The sequence below is a fragment of the Loa loa genome, assembly GCF_000183805.2.
Source record: "Loa loa unplaced genomic scaffold supercont3.10, whole genome shotgun sequence".
NCBI classification, from domain to species: domain Eukaryota; kingdom Metazoa; phylum Nematoda; class Chromadorea; order Rhabditida; family Onchocercidae; genus Loa; species Loa loa.
This window is the reverse complement of record NW_018108190.1, coordinates 408,207-424,005: the sequence shown is the minus strand read 5'-3', so window position 1 is coordinate 424,005 and position 15,799 is coordinate 408,207. Positions and strand designations below refer to the sequence as shown.

General features: G+C 35.7%; 5 protein-coding genes across 6 annotated transcripts in view; 3 read left to right on the top strand and 2 right to left on the bottom strand.

The window, feature by feature from the left end:
- LOAG_16621 (PXA domain-containing protein) overlaps positions 1-1,974 on the bottom strand; it is a gene marked incomplete at its 5' end in the record, with an annotated part of 8,890 nt that extends 6,916 nt beyond the window's left edge. Inside the window, 4 exons of the mRNA XM_020449272.1 lie at positions 72-193; positions 485-683; positions 815-986; positions 1,920-1,974. Of these exons, the coding sequence (XP_020307239.1) occupies positions 72-193; positions 485-683; positions 815-986; positions 1,920-1,974 (548 nt within the window). The remainder of the gene's footprint in view (positions 1-71; positions 194-484; positions 684-814; positions 987-1,919) is intronic.
- Positions 1,975-2,781: 807 nt separating this feature from the next.
- On the top strand, positions 2,782-6,076 carry LOAG_00692. Of its 2 annotated transcripts, none has more exons than XM_020445517.1 (8): positions 2,782-3,030; positions 3,387-3,470; positions 3,640-3,734; positions 3,990-4,152; positions 4,407-4,457; positions 4,616-4,763; positions 5,139-5,313; positions 5,737-6,076. In XM_020445517.1, exons 1-8 carry the CDS (start codon positions 2,890-2,892, stop codon positions 5,795-5,797), a joined length of 918 nt encoding a protein of 305 aa, XP_020304039.1. In that variant the 5' UTR covers positions 2,782-2,889; the 3' UTR covers positions 5,798-6,076. The 2 variants fall into 2 exon arrangements, with proteins under 2 accessions (XP_020304039.1, XP_020307238.1); XM_020445518.1 differs by having other exon boundaries at positions 3,387-3,525.
- Positions 6,077-6,305: 229 nt separating this feature from the next.
- On the top strand, positions 6,306-8,910 carry LOAG_00691 (hypothetical protein; the record flags this gene model as incomplete). The annotated part of the gene is made up of 7 exons (XM_020445516.1): positions 6,306-6,448; positions 6,710-6,843; positions 7,033-7,291; positions 7,687-7,834; positions 8,094-8,249; positions 8,373-8,497; positions 8,724-8,910. 7 exons carry the CDS (start codon positions 6,306-6,308, stop codon positions 8,908-8,910), a joined length of 1,152 nt encoding a protein of 383 aa, XP_020304038.1.
- LOAG_00690 (FAD binding domain-containing protein) lies at positions 7,737-13,296 on the bottom strand. Its single transcript, XM_020445515.1, has 15 exons — positions 13,203-13,296; positions 12,840-12,918; positions 12,634-12,722; positions 12,305-12,537; positions 11,634-11,790; positions 11,380-11,490; positions 11,022-11,091; positions 10,771-10,952; positions 10,530-10,663; positions 10,369-10,452; positions 9,808-9,934; positions 9,499-9,628; positions 9,120-9,275; positions 8,067-8,162; positions 7,737-7,991 (listed from the first exon to the last, which is right to left on the bottom strand). Exons 1-13 carry the CDS (start codon positions 13,254-13,256, stop codon positions 9,199-9,201), a joined length of 1,527 nt encoding a protein of 508 aa, XP_020304037.1. The 5' UTR covers positions 13,257-13,296; the 3' UTR covers positions 7,737-7,991; positions 8,067-8,162; positions 9,120-9,198.
- Positions 13,297-13,508: 212 nt separating this feature from the next.
- Positions 13,509-15,106, top strand: LOAG_00689 (succinate dehydrogenase). The gene is made up of 3 exons (XM_003136229.2): positions 13,509-13,724; positions 14,086-14,269; positions 14,641-15,106. The coding sequence occupies exons 1-3, from the start codon at positions 13,573-13,575 to the stop codon at positions 14,797-14,799; spliced, it is 495 nt and encodes a 164-aa protein (XP_003136277.2). The 5' UTR covers positions 13,509-13,572; the 3' UTR covers positions 14,800-15,106.
- The last annotated feature ends 693 nt before the right edge of the window (positions 15,107-15,799 follow it).

Sequence of the window (15,799 nt, the reverse complement as noted above, 5' to 3'; positions counted from 1 at the left end):
AAATACGATGAAACATCAATTTACTTCAGTTATAGCATATAAGAATAATAACGAGAGAAAAAAAATCATACCACTGAGAAAAAGCAGCGACAGTTCGCCTAGCACTTCGTTTTAAACTTTCTTTAAAATGATGATCCGGTGTTAAACTGCTATACCACAAATCAATGAAATCTCGTATCACATAAGATAGCATCTTATAAAAACCAAAAATCAATTCATCAACAAATTTTGTTTGAATTTATTCATTATTTCATATATAGGAAATTTTGGGTATTACATGCACCTTGCAAAACACGTTAAAGACGAGTTGTATGCTTTGAGTGTACGTGTGTGTTGCGTGTGTGTGTGTGTGTGTTGCGTGTGTGTGTGTGTGTTGCGTGTGTGTGTGCGTGTGTGTGTGTGAGTGTGTGTGTGTGTGTGTATGTGTCTGTGTGTGTGTATGGTGCGTGTGTGTATCTTAAAGGGATTTTTGCCGCTTTCCTACCTGTTCAAGTATAGCATCGATAGTGACTGAATTCGTCATGGGTTGCTCCTGTTCATAAGCGTTCTCGGAGAATCGTCCGCGATTTTCCAGATATCCTTGGCGTCCAGATATGAAACGGAATTTCTTGGTGATCTCATCAAGTTCACATAAATCCTTATCCGATATTTCGAGACCACGCTTAAGCGTAGCCATAAACAATCTGGAAGAGATCAATTTTAAGCTTAATTGTGTTCAACAATATAATAGACGAGTCGAAAAGAAAAAGATAGGAATGGTGTCATTCATATAACTGTACACTTCAGAGAGCTAAAGAAATAAGAGTTTCAGTACCCGAGGATAAGGCCAAGCAAAAGCGACAAGAATATGCATAAGCCGGAAATGCCGAACGATGTGAGGAAGAGTACCGTTCCCAACAATAAGTAGAACATGGAAGACATTGCAATCTGTTTGCTACCTTTGCGCATTACACTTGCAACACGCACGAACGCTGCCTGTCCAACAACTGAAATGGTTCTTTTATAATTCAAACATTAAATTTCATGGAACTATAAATGGAACTGAGTGGAATGTGACCCATTTAGGCGCAGTAAAGTTTCCTTCTTTTCGAAACATTCGCAAGCTGTAAATGTCAAACTTTACTTGTATTTATTAACGTTCGACTTTAAACCTATGTCTTTTCCAATGTTATTGGTCTCTCTCACGCATATTTTAACTTTTCACGTGTACTATTTGTCAAGCTCGGTTTGACGTCACAAGCTAGACAAAGGTAAATTAATTCCAGCAAGGCACATGGTAAAGATATAATTCCCACTGCGGGTGCTTCAGAAACGTGAATAAAACTGACTGCCTACCTGGAAAAGACGTAAGAAAAGTTGGATAAAGGACTTCACCAAGAACCGTGAAATACTTGGTAGGTCTAACAGGATCCGGTTTCTGATTTTATTTTAGTATTAACTGTTCATTTATGTAATCTGATCTCTTTGTCTGACAAGATATGAAGAAGGAAGAGAGAAGAGAGAAGTTGGAAAGAGACACGAGAGATCATTCTTTTTTAGATGTCCGAGGAGTGGGCCTAACCGTGTCCTCATTGAAACTAAGTAAGTTAAAAGATATACTTAGATCGCTTGATTTCAAAATTTTATTTTGGTCTAATGAAACATCTCATTGTCACAGCTGGTATTGTCCAACAGGCGGCTTAATTCCACCTCATAGCTCATTCATTTCTTTACCTTAATGTTGTAATTTCTTTTTAACCCCCTAAAACGTTCTTTAGTAAAGTTAAATTATAGTTGGTATTCAAGAACACTAAGGAGTCTTCTGCTAACGGATGATAAGATTTCTTCCTTTGCTGATTTTTAGCCAGTTTAACGATAAAATGTTAGGATAATTAACATCAACTTATGTTTTTTGACCCTTGACCCGTACCATCTCACACCAATACTGGCATGCTGTGATACGCTACGGCGAAACGTTGAATCTATAAGCGACATCTCCTGAAAGTATGAAAGTTGCTGTCAAACATATTGCAGATAAACTTAAGTTAACTACTTCACTGTTTCATGTTTTGTCAGATGTTAATACAATATCATCAGCCTACTTAATAGATTGAGCATAAATCTGCCGAGCTGGGAGGTGCAAATGTGATTCAGAGTGCAGATTTCCTTTGAAAGAAATTTCGTATTTTCCGATATTTCTCAAGTTATTTTCTGATGTCTGAGAGGAAAGGCGAAGCAGTCTCATTTGAGGTTGGCATCAACATTTAGTTGTTGTAGGGCTATGAAAAACTTGTAATTTAAGCGGGATTCAAAAGACAACACGTCACGATGCGTAGATTTCAAGTTCAGGAAATATTTGGATTATTCCTTGGTCAGAGAGAATGAATCCTATTAATTACTGCTTGGAGTGTATATTCTCTAAACCTACTGATTACATCCTTGCGGTTTAAAGTCACATCATGATTATGGGAAATTTATATGCATTAATTGAGAAAATTCTTTTCTTCTTTCTAAAGGAAGCGTTACAGTGCAGTTCGCTATTCCGAAGATGCGTATGTAACTCCTAAATTCGAATGTTACGAAATACCACATTTAAGGATTTTGAGGAAGTTCGGGGAAATAATAACAGGGGAAGCTGTTTTCATCTTGCTAGTTTGTTCTTACAAAGCATAATTATGCAGTAGAAGATCTAGCATTATTTTCGTTTACATGATAGCTTCATTCATCGTTTTCCGAGTAGTTTTTTTCAGATTCATTGTCGATTATCATTTTTATATAAGTAAGTGATTTGCTGTGCTAATATTGCAGTGAATTAATTATCTGTCATCTTTTACGAAAGTTTGTCTCTCTACGTACGCTTTGAGCTTTTGAAAATTTTATCGGAATTGTTATTCATGCAGCAAAAATCGAATGGAAGAAGTGATACGAAAACAGTTGGGATTGAAAATGCTCGAACCATTCGGTGGTACAGCTGGTGGATGTATCAGTAAAGGAAGTGGTTATCATTCTGATCTTGGTGACCTGTTTATCAAATTTAATGAACGTGAGAATGTGAATTGTTTTCCATTTCTTAACAGATTCGTATAGATCTTAAAAAAATGGAGATTTTAAAAGTTCTGAGATTTGTAGAATTATCTTATTTAGAAGATAGCGATAGCTTGAGTTGGAGAAATTCCGCGAACTAAGTCGAAGTGTGCTTTATTTTCTTTACTTTGCTTATTTATTGCTTCTGATCTTTTGACTTCCATTATTCTTTACTTCCGTCGTACAAAGCAGACTGTAAAAAGTAATATTTTATAACTCCTAACATTACTATTACTAACAGATCCGTAGGTCATCGGTGAATTGCGTCCCCACTTTCATATTTCATGCATCCATGATAATCGCATTGTAATATGCTATTAAAGGCTAAGCGTATGTTCGATGGAGAATTCGCAAGCCTGGAAGCTATTTATCGTACAGAAACAATACGTGCACCAAAGCCAATCAAGGTCTCTAAGAACTATTCAGCAATTATTGGAAATAACTAAAATTAAAAGTTTTAAAGTAATTAATTGCCATTCCCTTAGATCTTAAATAAGCACTCTCGTAAAATGTTCATTTAAATTGTGCTTTCAAATCAAGAATGCTTACAGTTAGTAAAATCATGTCCGTTTTGAGAGTATATCCGATAGCAACCGGCATTGTTTGGTTACGGAATACATTGACTTACATGGTTCTTCAAAACCCTCACAGCTTGGTCGAGATTTGGCACGGTGGGTCATCTTTTTATTTCATGTTACACAATTATTAGTGTTAGTTGTACGTTAGGTGTAGTAGTAATTTTTCCAAAGATGTGCTAGTCTGAAAGTTAGTCGGGAAACTAATCACAATAACGACGGTTGCCATGTGTTATTTATCAACGAAAGTAAATAAATTTCCGGAATTTAGAGTCACTAAATGTAAATGCCTGCTTATTTTCCCTTTTATTATTATAGAATTAACTGCCAGAATCGTGTAATAATTTACAGGATGCATATGCATAATGCATTTTTGTTGAAAGAAAAAGAGCGTGCAAGTAGTTTTGTTGGCGGTCAGGAAAAAGCCGCTGAACCAATTACACAGTTCGGATTTCATGTACCCACTTGTTGTGGTTATTTGCCCCAAATGAACGAATGGTGCGATGATTGGATGGTAAAATGTTGTTTGCAATCTCTATACTTCTATACACTATTGGTGACTATCAGTCATTATTTGATAATATAATTAGTTTAGGGTGCTTAATCTTACCTATCATGTTTCTTATCACGTTTTGATACTCATAAGGACAGACAATATAATTGCAATGGAATTGACTTAACTGCGATTGGATGAAGTTTCCGACTTATTTTTTAATTTCTTTATGAAATTTGGACATACAAAATGCTGTAAGCCATAAATTATTTCAGAATTTCTTCGTGCAGAATCGATTGAAATATCAAATCGACATGCTGTTGGAAGTAGGTTTATAAAGAATTAATCTGAAAAATTTCTCGCTATTTTCATGGTTCGGACATATGTTGTAGCAAAAGAAAGCACTCAATTTTTGGAAATTATTTGAAAGTGTAAGTTCTTGCACCATTTCATGTGATTATCACTATAACTTTCCTCGTTATAGAAACATGGTGACAGAGATATGCTTTCATTATGGCCTCAGTTGGAACGAAAAATCCCGACATTCTTCAAGGATACTGGGAACATTGTTCCAGCTCTCGTCCACGGAGATTTGTGGTCTGGAAACTATTCGTATTGTGCGGATGGCCCAGGTGAGCAATGGCAATGTTTTCCTTAATATTTCACCTTTTACTGATTACTGAGGACGGTATATCAATATATTAATTTGATTTTGCTCACGCTAAGAACAGTAACAATTTCGTTGTCCTTGTCAAAAAAAAGCATTAAAACAGATATTCCCATAATCTTTAATAATACCGCTTAGCATTCGATTTATTTAAACCATTTACCCTTTTACCTGAACCGTTTACCGATTTACCTAGCAATCTACATTGTATTTATGGTATAGCTCTAATAAAATTTTCGGTACTTCGGATAACCAAAAAACCAATGAAAGATCGCAACTGCATATTTGATCAGCATAAGAATACCATGAATGCAACGTAAATTGCTGTTGATATTTTCAGTAGTTTTTGACCCTGCTTCATTTTATGCACACAGTGAATATGAACTTGGTATAATGAAAATGTTCGGAGGCTTCGGTAGCGTGGTTTATTCTGCTTATCACGAAATCATTCCTAAAGCGAAAAACATTCAGAAACGTGTTCAGTTGTACGAACTGTTCCACCATCTAAATCATTGGTCAGTTTCATGCATTTTCATGTTTTTCACGGCTCTTATTCCCTTTTTATTTGCCACTTTGTTTTTATTCCCTTTTTACTTACCACCACTTTAAGTTTTCGTTAGTCAAGATTCGGTTAATATATCATAATTGTCATTTTATTGAGATTTTATTGAGTTCTTTTTGCTACCCATCAGTACTTTCATTTATGTTAAGTAGTTTGAATAAAATTCCAAGACACCAAGAATTTGGATTTAAGATTCACTCCCAGGATTTCACTATCTACTACGAAAATTCAGGACTCTTTTAATAATAAAACTATCAAATAACGAAGTTTAAGCATATACAATAGTATCTTTGTAGACTTTATAAATTACACAAAGATTTATCTTTTCTATTGTAGCCAGCCGTCTCGTTATATTTAGACATTTTCAAGTATTTAGGAATCATTTCGGTAGTGGATACAAGAGTGGCACAATTTCCATTATGTATTCTTTATCTTGAGGATTGCAAACGTGGTTATTGCACAGTGAAAATAATAAAATGATATTGAATTTATGCGTTTTATTGGAGTCAACATGTGATGAAGAATAATGTGATATCGGTCATCTGTGCATCTCTGCACATAATTCGTTACGGTCGGAGAACAAGTGGTATACTAACAAATGGATTGTTTTCCTTTCCTGTGTGTTTTCCTGCAAAATCTCGACTTCATGGGTTCTGATAATAATTGAAAATAAAATTACTATTGTAGCTGTATATTATTGCGCTATAAATATTTTGGCTTCTTTGAGATAGTCTTTTTGATAAACTTGAATTGTAAAATTCCCTCAAAAGATAAGGTCGATGTTAAAATAACTCAAACACAGAAGTTTTATGCAAGAGCAGCGTTGCAGCATCTATTTAGGTTTCCAAAATAAACAAGTTGGGATCCCTCAATTAATAATAAATAAATCGAATCTTTTTGTATGAATATCATTGTTGAGTCAGTGCTTTCAGTAGAGTGGTGGTAATGGAGTGTTTCTCAAAGAATGATGAAGGCAAACTTGATAAGCTTATTTTTATTCATCGTTTTGCATTTACTATCGCTTATGTGGACAATCGCATTCACTCGGCTACATTTTCCTCCACGTACGGCAGCCGTTCCATTGACTGGTCAGCTTTAGACAATTCGCAGAAATATCCTCATATATCAATAAGCAATCAGTACTTAGACCCCCTGCATTGCTACAGGAGTTCCTGAATCCTCACACATGTGCAAGCATGCTTTTTTTCCTCGTCTCCATAAATGAAGTCGAACTGAAAGTTTTTTCGTCCAGAATTTTTCAACAGCTGCAACTGAACATAGTAAACTATAACAAGGAGCAGTGGATGACAGGGGATGTCCTCTCTCTTCAGTTGTTTTCACATCATCAGGTTTTTTGATATATCATGCGATCGCCGGGCACCACAAATTCGACTTGCTCAGCGACGTATGCGAATCGACGAAACTTACCCTCCGGGCCTTATCCTTCTTAAATACTATGCTGTTTCTAGGAAGTATGATCAAAGTAAGTCACTCCCGTGACGTCATATTCTATTAACTAAAGAATTTGTACAGAGAAACTATAAAAGGCTCGACGACTACAATTTCAGTATAACTTTATGTTGCAGTAGATATTTCTAGAGTTCATTGTTAAAAGCTTAATAGGATCTGGAAGATTTAGCCAATTGGACCCCGAAATCCTTTTTTTTTTCAGTCAATGAACTGGAAATGCAAGAAAGACCGTTCAGTGGTTTATTTGTTGTTCCAGAAGATAGTGAATTCTTTCGGACGATTTTCAGTACCCTCCATTCGCAGACGTTTGATGGCGGTGAAGTAGTTCTTACTGTGAGAATTATTTTCAAAGTTAAAGACTTTTTCGGAACGCTACGACGCCACGAGAGGGCTCCACTGATCCACATCCTCGAGAACGACTTTCGATCAGTGGCACTGGAACAAATTTTGAGTGCTCAAAGGTTTTTGCTTGACTTCAAGGATTATCGACCTCAGATCTCAGAATATCTAATTTCATGGACGCATCTTACTCGAAATTCAAGATTTTTATAGAATTTCACGTGTGTTTTTAATGGAAGAAAAAGACATTGTTTGATTATAGTATTTTAGTATTTACTTTTCGTTTTATTCCGTCTCACCATTATTTCCGACTTCTTCTGTTTGCTTATTTTTTTTTCTTGGATTTAAAGGTTGTGGATGGACCTTAGGACTTTCTGAAGTCCAAACTCAAATAGTTGGGTTGCTCCAACTCCACACCTATGTTCCTTACGTCGTCTTATCAACTTTTTCAAATTTCTGCAGTTTCTACTAGTGTATATTTCATGATTGGAAAGAAAGCAAATGCATGGCTTTTTAGGGATTTCAAAATTATAGCCAATGATGGCGAGATCAAGACATCAAAATATCTGCTTTATTTATCAACAAATTACTTTCATGAGCTGATCACAGCAAACCCGTTTACATCCTCTGCTGTCCTTGATTTTAATCGAGAAATTATTGAAAAGGTTAACCGGCCTCTCTTGTCAGATCCTTCAAATGTATGATGAGTCGAAGATTGAGATGAATGATAGATTTCAAAACGCAGTATATTATCTGCTCGAACGACTATTAGTGTTGAATGACTCCAGTATTCCGCTAACAGCTAGGATGTTTGAATAGTTACTGTAATTCAACAAATTTTGCAGAATAGAAAAATTTCAAGTAATAATATATATGAGATTAAGACAAAATACATACCTACTCTAACATGTAACAGTTCTCTAGGTTCTCGACTTTGCATTCAAAGGCACCTACGATATGGAAGTACAGCTAATTGACAAAGTTCGAAGGTTCCTGCAATGTGTACGTAGGATAAAACCTCTGAAACAGACTGAAATTATCAACCACATATCCGTCAAACTCAATGAAATTCTCCTAAAAGTCATTTTTTAATTTTAAATTTAAAAATGGTAGAATGATTTTGAGGTGGGGAGGGCACTTGACATTCATGCCTCCATCAGCTATCTCAAAAATCAAAAAAAAATGAACATAACGGTCCGACAGAATTGGAAAAGTGTCACTTTGGATGACGCCGTCAAAATATTGGATATCGCTTATGAGCAGCAATTTGCCAGTCTTCTCGATTCGGCAATGAACCTTATCGTTGATCAATACTTCATTGACTTTCGGTAAGGATACCGTCAATAAATTATACAACTCTAGTCACATTTTAGCATTTAAATTACCATCCTGTATAACTTACAAGCGCCAGATCGAAACATAGGAATTTTGAATCCTTCCTTTCTGTTTGCCTCAGGAATTAGCAACCAGGCGGTAAACTGTATCCCCTCAACCTCAACTTGGCAGAAACGGAAATCTACATAGTTTTGGAGCAAAATCCTTAAATTTTTTAAGACTGAGATACAATGAACATTCGGAAGGTGAGAACGGAGAGCTATTTCGACGGTTGAACCACTCGGAGATTGCCGATTTCCTGGCTCCGACAAACGTAATGCTAACAAGTTATCGAAAACGTGGTTCTGTGACACGAATTTTGAAATATAAAACAAAAGTGCCTCCAAAAAGACAGTTCATTGAGTGAGTGAATAATATGCAAACATTATGATTCAAACGAGAAAATAGAAAACAAAAATTTAGAATATTGAGATTTGTGTATTTAAATACGGCATCGTAAATATCCATTCTTCTCTGTATGTATAAGATTCCAAAGAAATTCAATCTTATCAAAAGTTAGCAAACAGCGACACGACATCCTATCGTGATATGCAAGATTTAATGAATCATACTAACTTTTCTGCATAGTAATATCCAATTTCAGCAGATATTTGCTAGACTTTATCTACTGTGAAATTAAAGTCGTACAGTAATGTCACCAAATATCTTCAACATATTGGTCATTTTTCCGCAGCTCTTTGAGGAATGATTCTGCCTCTTCTTTACTCTTACCTATAATAATGTTTTTAATTTCGTTAATGTTAAGACACTAATATGAAAAAACACGCTAAAACAGAAAAAAAAAACGACACAAGCACAAATTAGTGCAAAGTGAGTGAGAGTTGGAATAATTAACATTCCACCTCTCCTTTAATAGATTAACAAGTTGCGTATGTTGCCTGTTCCATGTCTTTCCTGAACTACCGTTTATAAAACAATGAGAAAAACAATTTACTTAGGTATTTGTTGAAAATGTGTAAAAAAACATCTGCCACATCTTTTAACATCTGTTTCGAAGAACCGCACACAAAAACGACTGCAGGGTGACTTTCGTCTTCATTCTTTCGAGATAATATATCCGAAATCTAAAAATCAAGGTAAAATAAATTAGTGTTTCAGAAAGAGTTGTAAATAATTGAAGAGGCCTAAAGACTGCAGAAGACACCTGCACCTGATAAGATACCTGCAAAAATATATAAAGAATATTTGGAAGAATGTGGTTCAACAGACAAAAATCTATGAATAAGCAAAAAAAAAACGGAACTTCCCGACCACGTTCCTGCAGAGCATCTTGTACGTACTTTTTACTAAAAATACCATTGTATGCCTGCGATTCACACAGAGATACGTGCGAAAGAATATTTTCATCTACACATCGCAGAATATCCTTACTGTAAAACAATTTAACTGCTTGATTCTACTGCCATCAAAAAAAAGTAATATGCTACGAATAACTTGGCTCTGGTTTTCCGACACAGGCTTGATCCGGAGATCTTAGTTCCAAATTTTTGTTAAAACCTCTTGGAGAAGTATTGTGTCCCGAAGCTTACTAACCAACAAGATTTTGCTGCGAGTTTAACTGAATTTTAATAAAAAGAAACGAAGTATGCATAACAACGAGATTTTACAATACAGCCATAAATTACATGGTCTTCACTTTTATGACAGTTCTCTCAATGGTGCTCGTCAAAACATACATCAAAGTGTAGTGAAATGTGAAATGAGATCACCCCATACCAAGGCTTTTCTTCTCCAAACACTAGTCAAAATCATTAGCAAAGTGACAAACAGATGTTATATGATTGTTGCTTTGCTTATAACTTACTAATGAATGCAATCATCCTTAATATTTCGAAATCCAAAATAAAGTTCTCGGCGTACTTTATATCTCTCGGCTCCCACGAATTCTCTGGAATTACATACTGCAAAGCTGAACAATAATTTCAAATGAAGAAAAAGTTGTGTTGAAAGAGTGGAAGAACTTACAACTTCTGTAGGAAAGATAGAAACGGTGCCAATGCAGTTCCTGTGCAAACCATGATAAGGGGCATACGTACAAGGTCAAAAGTAGAATGCACCAGTGGTGGTAAACGGAAACGAGATGATTCTTTCAGAAACATCTAAAAAAAACTCCGTCAACTGTTTTAGTTCATCTAAAATTAAAGAAGCAACAATTTTGCACTGTTCTAGACAGCGATCTGAAATCTAAAACAGTGTTACAACTAACCAGAATTTGTTGCCCTTCTTTCAGCGTTGCAAGCCACCCTGATGATAAACCAAAACGATGGAAACGGCGGCCACCAGTGGCATTAAAGTGTAACAGTGAAAAAATGAAACGTATACGTTTTCCCCAGAATTCTCTGATACAGCTGACACTGTATGGTCGAGGAAGCAAACGAGGTAGTAGTTCTGAAGGACGTAGGTTAGTAGAACATTCAGTAAGCATGCAAAAATAAAGTCGAAAAGTATTTGACTAACCAATCAAACGTTCAACTGTAGGTTTACATGAAGGAAAGTTTAGCAGAAAATCAACCAAGGAAAGACCAGCCTGAAATTATTTCTGTCCATTCCACTGCTTTCAAGGTAATCAACGTTACTAAGAACGATACAATTAGTTGACAGTGACACGTAAGATCTACTCAACCATATTACTGTGCTTGACTAGTTGAAAATCAACTTATTTTTAAATGATATCTGTGACGTACGTTTGCTGTGAAGAAAGACGCCGTGGGAAGATGGAAGAATTAACGAACATATTATGATTAGTAAGATAACTATTAATTCAATGGCTATCACATACGGTTGCAGATGAATTTGTAAATATTTTAAAATTTACCTGACGAACAAATTTTGTGAATTCTTCAACTCCTTGAGCACTACACAGTTCCAAAATACGTCTTTTTTGACACTCGCTTTCCGTACGTTCCGCAAGTACACGAAGAAGAGGCTGGAAACGGAAGTAAACTATGGCACGATTTATTTTCTTAAAAATACGCAGAAGAAAAAGAAAAAGTAATAGAAAAAAAGAAAGAAGAAAAAAAAGTAATCCTTTAAGAAAAAGTAATATTATGTTCCAAAAAAATAATTTACTCGGCCTGGCGATCGCCTGATGTCAAGACACCATGTGAAAATGTATCTTAATGTAGAAATTTCTGGTATATACGGTGGTAGAGCTGCATTTTTCACTGTAGTTTGAGATTTCACAGTTACAACTAATTTCCGATTCGCTGCCTCCAGAAACCCCATCCTAAAAAAATAAGCAAAATATTAAGTTCGGAAGAAAATATGAAATGTATAAAGCAACGGTCCAAAATCATCTCCGAAACAGCCAAGCTGTTCTTGCTCTATGTTAGACTAAAGGTCATACTGCTATTCTTTGCTTACACTTACTGAATACACTTAATACACTGTGTCTGCTGTTGGTAGTATGCTTCATACAAACAAAAGCAAATACGTGAAGATTTTAATCCAACCACTGTTATGGAATGCTGTCTGTGTTTCAGGAAATGTCAACCCTTTTACAAATTTCAAAAGATTTAGATAACAGCAAAATAAGTACAAAAACAATTGAATGCTTTCGTGATTAAAAGACTGTAAAAGTCTTTTTAAAGCAAAACGAACAACCGACCATAAGCAATCTACGGTCATACCAAAAGTTTTCACCTTTTAAACAGCTGTCTGAATAGCGAGTACCGCCTTTGCCACTATCATTTTTCAGTTCACCTGAAACTATGTCTCTCTAAAGAAGCAAACAGAATTACCTTTCTAAAATGAAATCCACTTCTTCCCGAGTATTCGGCACGATGAAATAAAAGGCATCGCCTGGTTCGTAAAATATTTCGGCATTATGTTCCAAATCCACCACTATTTCCTTCTTTGGTTTTTGAATTGCTAAACTTGTAAGACTAGAAACACTGACTACACGGCCTTGATACCTTTGATTAAAGGCTCCCGGAATGCTACATCCATTCTGCCAAGGTAAATCGTCAGTATTCTGAAAATTGAAATAAGGGAGAATTAGTTTTTTAGTCCACCTGAAAGTATAAACAGAAAAATTATAACAAATTATAAAGGACGTGAAAAAACATACAAACTCTTCGCAAGTAATTTCGCAATTCAAATACGGATCCTTTGCAACTGGAACTCGCAAATGCAAATCATCTTGAAGCTTCTGAGTACCTGAAAATAAAGTTAACGCAGTATAATTATGCACTTTATTTCATCATCTGTTAATGAAATACTAAAACGAAAAAAGAATACTTGGTGAAACAACACAAGCAAACTACTTTGGATTACCTCTGACAAGACAGGCAACATCTTCGGGCCATTTCGGTGGATGAACTTCCAGAGATTTCAGAATTCCATTTAAATCTTCCTAGAAAGAGCTTCTTGTGATATGCATGAACAAGTGGGAAAAGTGGACAAATAAGATTAGGAAAACTTACCTGCCTATTAAATTCTTTCTATTTTCATAGAAGATTTAGTTAATGAATAGTTTTTCCCGGTATTGTTTATGATACGAACAAAATCAACGAATTAAAGATTTCAAGCTGTCGTTTGTTACTTTTAAATGTATTGTGGACGAAGTATTCACCCCGGTTTACCCTTTTTCTTCTTTGTGAGCAGATTCTTATGAAAAGCGGTGTTCGAAAAACTAACCCTGCAATCCTCTCCCTCCTCGAGACACAACTGTCGAATACGGTACACATCCATTACATTATGTTCACATGGCACAACTTATTTCGCAATAGGCATCAAACCTTGAAATGCTCGACTTTCGGACTTCAGGATGAGCCGCGATTTTCTTTCTATCATTGAGCACTTATTTGGTTGATGAGTGTATCCGTATAGACTGGTATGCGCAGGATGGGAAGGGAGTGGGGTGGGCGTTGTTGAGGAGCTGTATCTAATGAGGAGGAATTATAGATGACAGTCAAGGAGGGGCAAATAATTACTAAACTGAGTGTTAACTTATCCTCAGGATTAGTTAACTGTTGACACTTCAAAGTACAATGGGAAATTTGAATCAATGAATGAAATCGATATTTCATGCAGTCTGTTTCAGATGCTATTGGTTAATAGTCGTATCGTATTCGCAAGCACTCGATTTGTTTGTCCTCGCTTAGTGCAACGATCCGTGGCTCAAGGGGTCTCGGATCGTCCACAGTTTGACCCCATTGTGTAGGTATTTCCTAAGTCTAAGTCTTGCTAAACAATCAGTTAAGCCTTCATAACTTATTTTTATCTGAAAGGAATCAAAATTGAAACAACAAATTTTTTGTTAAGTTAGATTTTTTCCATCTAAAAGATTAAAACTTTTTTATTAAAATTCTGTCGTAGTCATGGACATTTTAGGTTTATGAAGTTGTAAAAATGTTGCCGAATCTTGGTTTTTACCGACGCTTAATATATGAGTTTGGTTTTTTAATTAATTAGCAACTGACTGTCCTCCTGCGACATTGATCCCAGCTGTTTTAATTTATCTGCTTTGTAACGGAATATTCCATCTGAAATATTGAAGTAAATTAAATCTTGGTTGCAGCGCTCGAAAAACATTCAAAGAAACGCATAACCATTCGACGATGTTCAAGATCGAGAGATACCTTTCAGTTGCTACACTACCACTTCTTCCAGCTGCTTATTTTATCCATGGACCTGCTATGGATACCGCTTTGGCGTGTGCAATCACGTTGCATGTCCACTGGGGTCTTCATGGTATACTGAGTGTAGGTCTTATGGTCTAGCTTACAAGTCACTTTCAAGTTTGATTTCTTTAGCTAGTACTGATATTTTTCCGAACTTTCAATTATGTATAGAGCCGAACGATTGCCATGAAGGTGTCGTCAAGTCAAGTGGTTTGAGCAAGCAGGACGGAAACATATTAGCGTGTTATGTACATAGTATGCAGTGAGCTGGTAGGGTATAAATGGTGTAATGACGAGAAACTGTTTTATTAAAAGAGCTTTTGAAAATGGGTAGCTAGTATTCTTCTAGTAGAATGCAGCAAAATATATGCTGCTTATATTATTTCATATACTGACTGGAAATTATCCGGAATCGTGCATTGATGTTTATTGTTATAAAGCTATGCATTTAGGATTATGGTCGTCCATTTGTGCTTGGGCCAACTGCTGCAAAAATTGTTCAGGGACCAGTTTCCTATATACTTAGTATTTGTCTCCTTGCTGGTTTACTGCACTTCAATTCTTATGATGTTGGCATAACAAAAGCATTCGAAATGATCTGGTCTTTGTAAGCGAATATTAATCGACGAAGAGCGATTTTTTTATCTGTTTGTAAATTCTTTATCCATTAACGGAAGATTTTTTTACTTCTTAACTGTGCTGTCTCTGTTCCTTTGGAACTATTGAAGGCGAATATTGTTTAATTACAAAGAATGGTTTTCTTTCCCCAATCCATATATTTTACATTTCCTGGTACATAAATTGTAATAAAGATGTGATTCGTGTACAGCTCTCTGCATGAATTGACTCTGTTTTGTTTCCTGTATATAAAATCAACTTTCTGTCTAATCGATTCCTAATAAAATAATTAGTGTGGTGTTATAGACGATCAAAGTAACATTTTCTCCGGCAAAGCTTTTGTGCATCTGTTTTTAGCTCTGTCGCCGCCTTATGCATTATCACTTATTCCATGTTGTCTTTAAAATATCGGTGAAAGCTGATGTGTGGAGAAGATAGTTACATGTTCAGATCTGTACATACAAGAGAGACTGCTACTTCTGTGACAAATGCTCATCCAAGCACAGTATCTGGAACTGAAGTATCTGAGCTTAACATTCTGGGGCGATATCGCGTTACTTCAGAAGATGGCGCCATCATTGAAATACCCATTTCGAGTAATCCAAAAAAAACTATCCAAAATAAAACGTCGCTAGTAGCTTCATTGCTTCAAAGTGAATGTTAATACAAATTGCGAGTTATTGTTGGTATTTAATTGCCTAAATGCGGCTGTTGCTCTGTTGCGTCATTTTAATAAGTGTCGGTAGGAATGCGATGCTATGCTATATTTGTCATGTGTACACACAGGATCTGAACTTAATTCTGTATTCCGGAGCAAGCATAATCCCAAAAAGCGTCGTTTTGGTCCGTAGATATTCATATAGTGTATCATAAGGAAGGATCTTTTTTGATTTATTAAATTTATCAATTAATTGATTAAAGTCAGGGAATTAGATTAAAGATTCATCCTTTTCAATAGAAAAAAGTGCAGATTCTACTTCTAAAATATTGCGA

Bases quoted from the DNA above. Each gene is read 5' to 3' on its own strand.
- LOAG_00692 (XM_020445517.1), top strand. From the start codon at position 2,890: ATGGAAGAAGTGATACGAAAACAGTTGGGATTGAAAATGCTCGAACCA. The intron at 3,735-3,989 runs GTGGGTCATCTT...AATAATTTACAG, and splicing joins CTTGGTCGAGATTTGGCACG to GATGCATATGCATAATGCAT. The intron at 4,458-4,615 runs GTAGGTTTATAA...TCCTCGTTATAG, and splicing joins AAATCGACATGCTGTTGGAA to AAACATGGTGACAGAGATAT.
- LOAG_00690 (XM_020445515.1), bottom strand. From the start codon at position 13,256: ATGGATGTGTACCGTATTCGACAGTTGTGTCTCGAGGAGGGAGAGGAT. The intron at 12,919-13,202 runs GTTAGTTTTTCG...AGCTCTTTCTAG, and splicing joins AGGAGGGAGAGGATTGCAGG to GAAGATTTAAATGGAATTCT. The intron at 10,453-10,529 runs GTAAGTTCTTCC...ATGTAATTCCAG, and splicing joins CTATCTTTCCTACAGAAGTT to AGAATTCGTGGGAGCCGAGA.
- LOAG_00689 (XM_003136229.2), top strand. From the start codon at position 13,573: ATGAATGAAATCGATATTTCATGCAGTCTGTTTCAGATGCTATTGGTT. The intron at 13,725-14,085 runs GTAGGTATTTCC...TCTTGGTTGCAG, and splicing joins CCACAGTTTGACCCCATTGT to CGCTCGAAAAACATTCAAAG. The intron at 14,270-14,640 runs GTAGGTCTTATG...CTATGCATTTAG, and splicing joins GTCTTCATGGTATACTGAGT to GATTATGGTCGTCCATTTGT.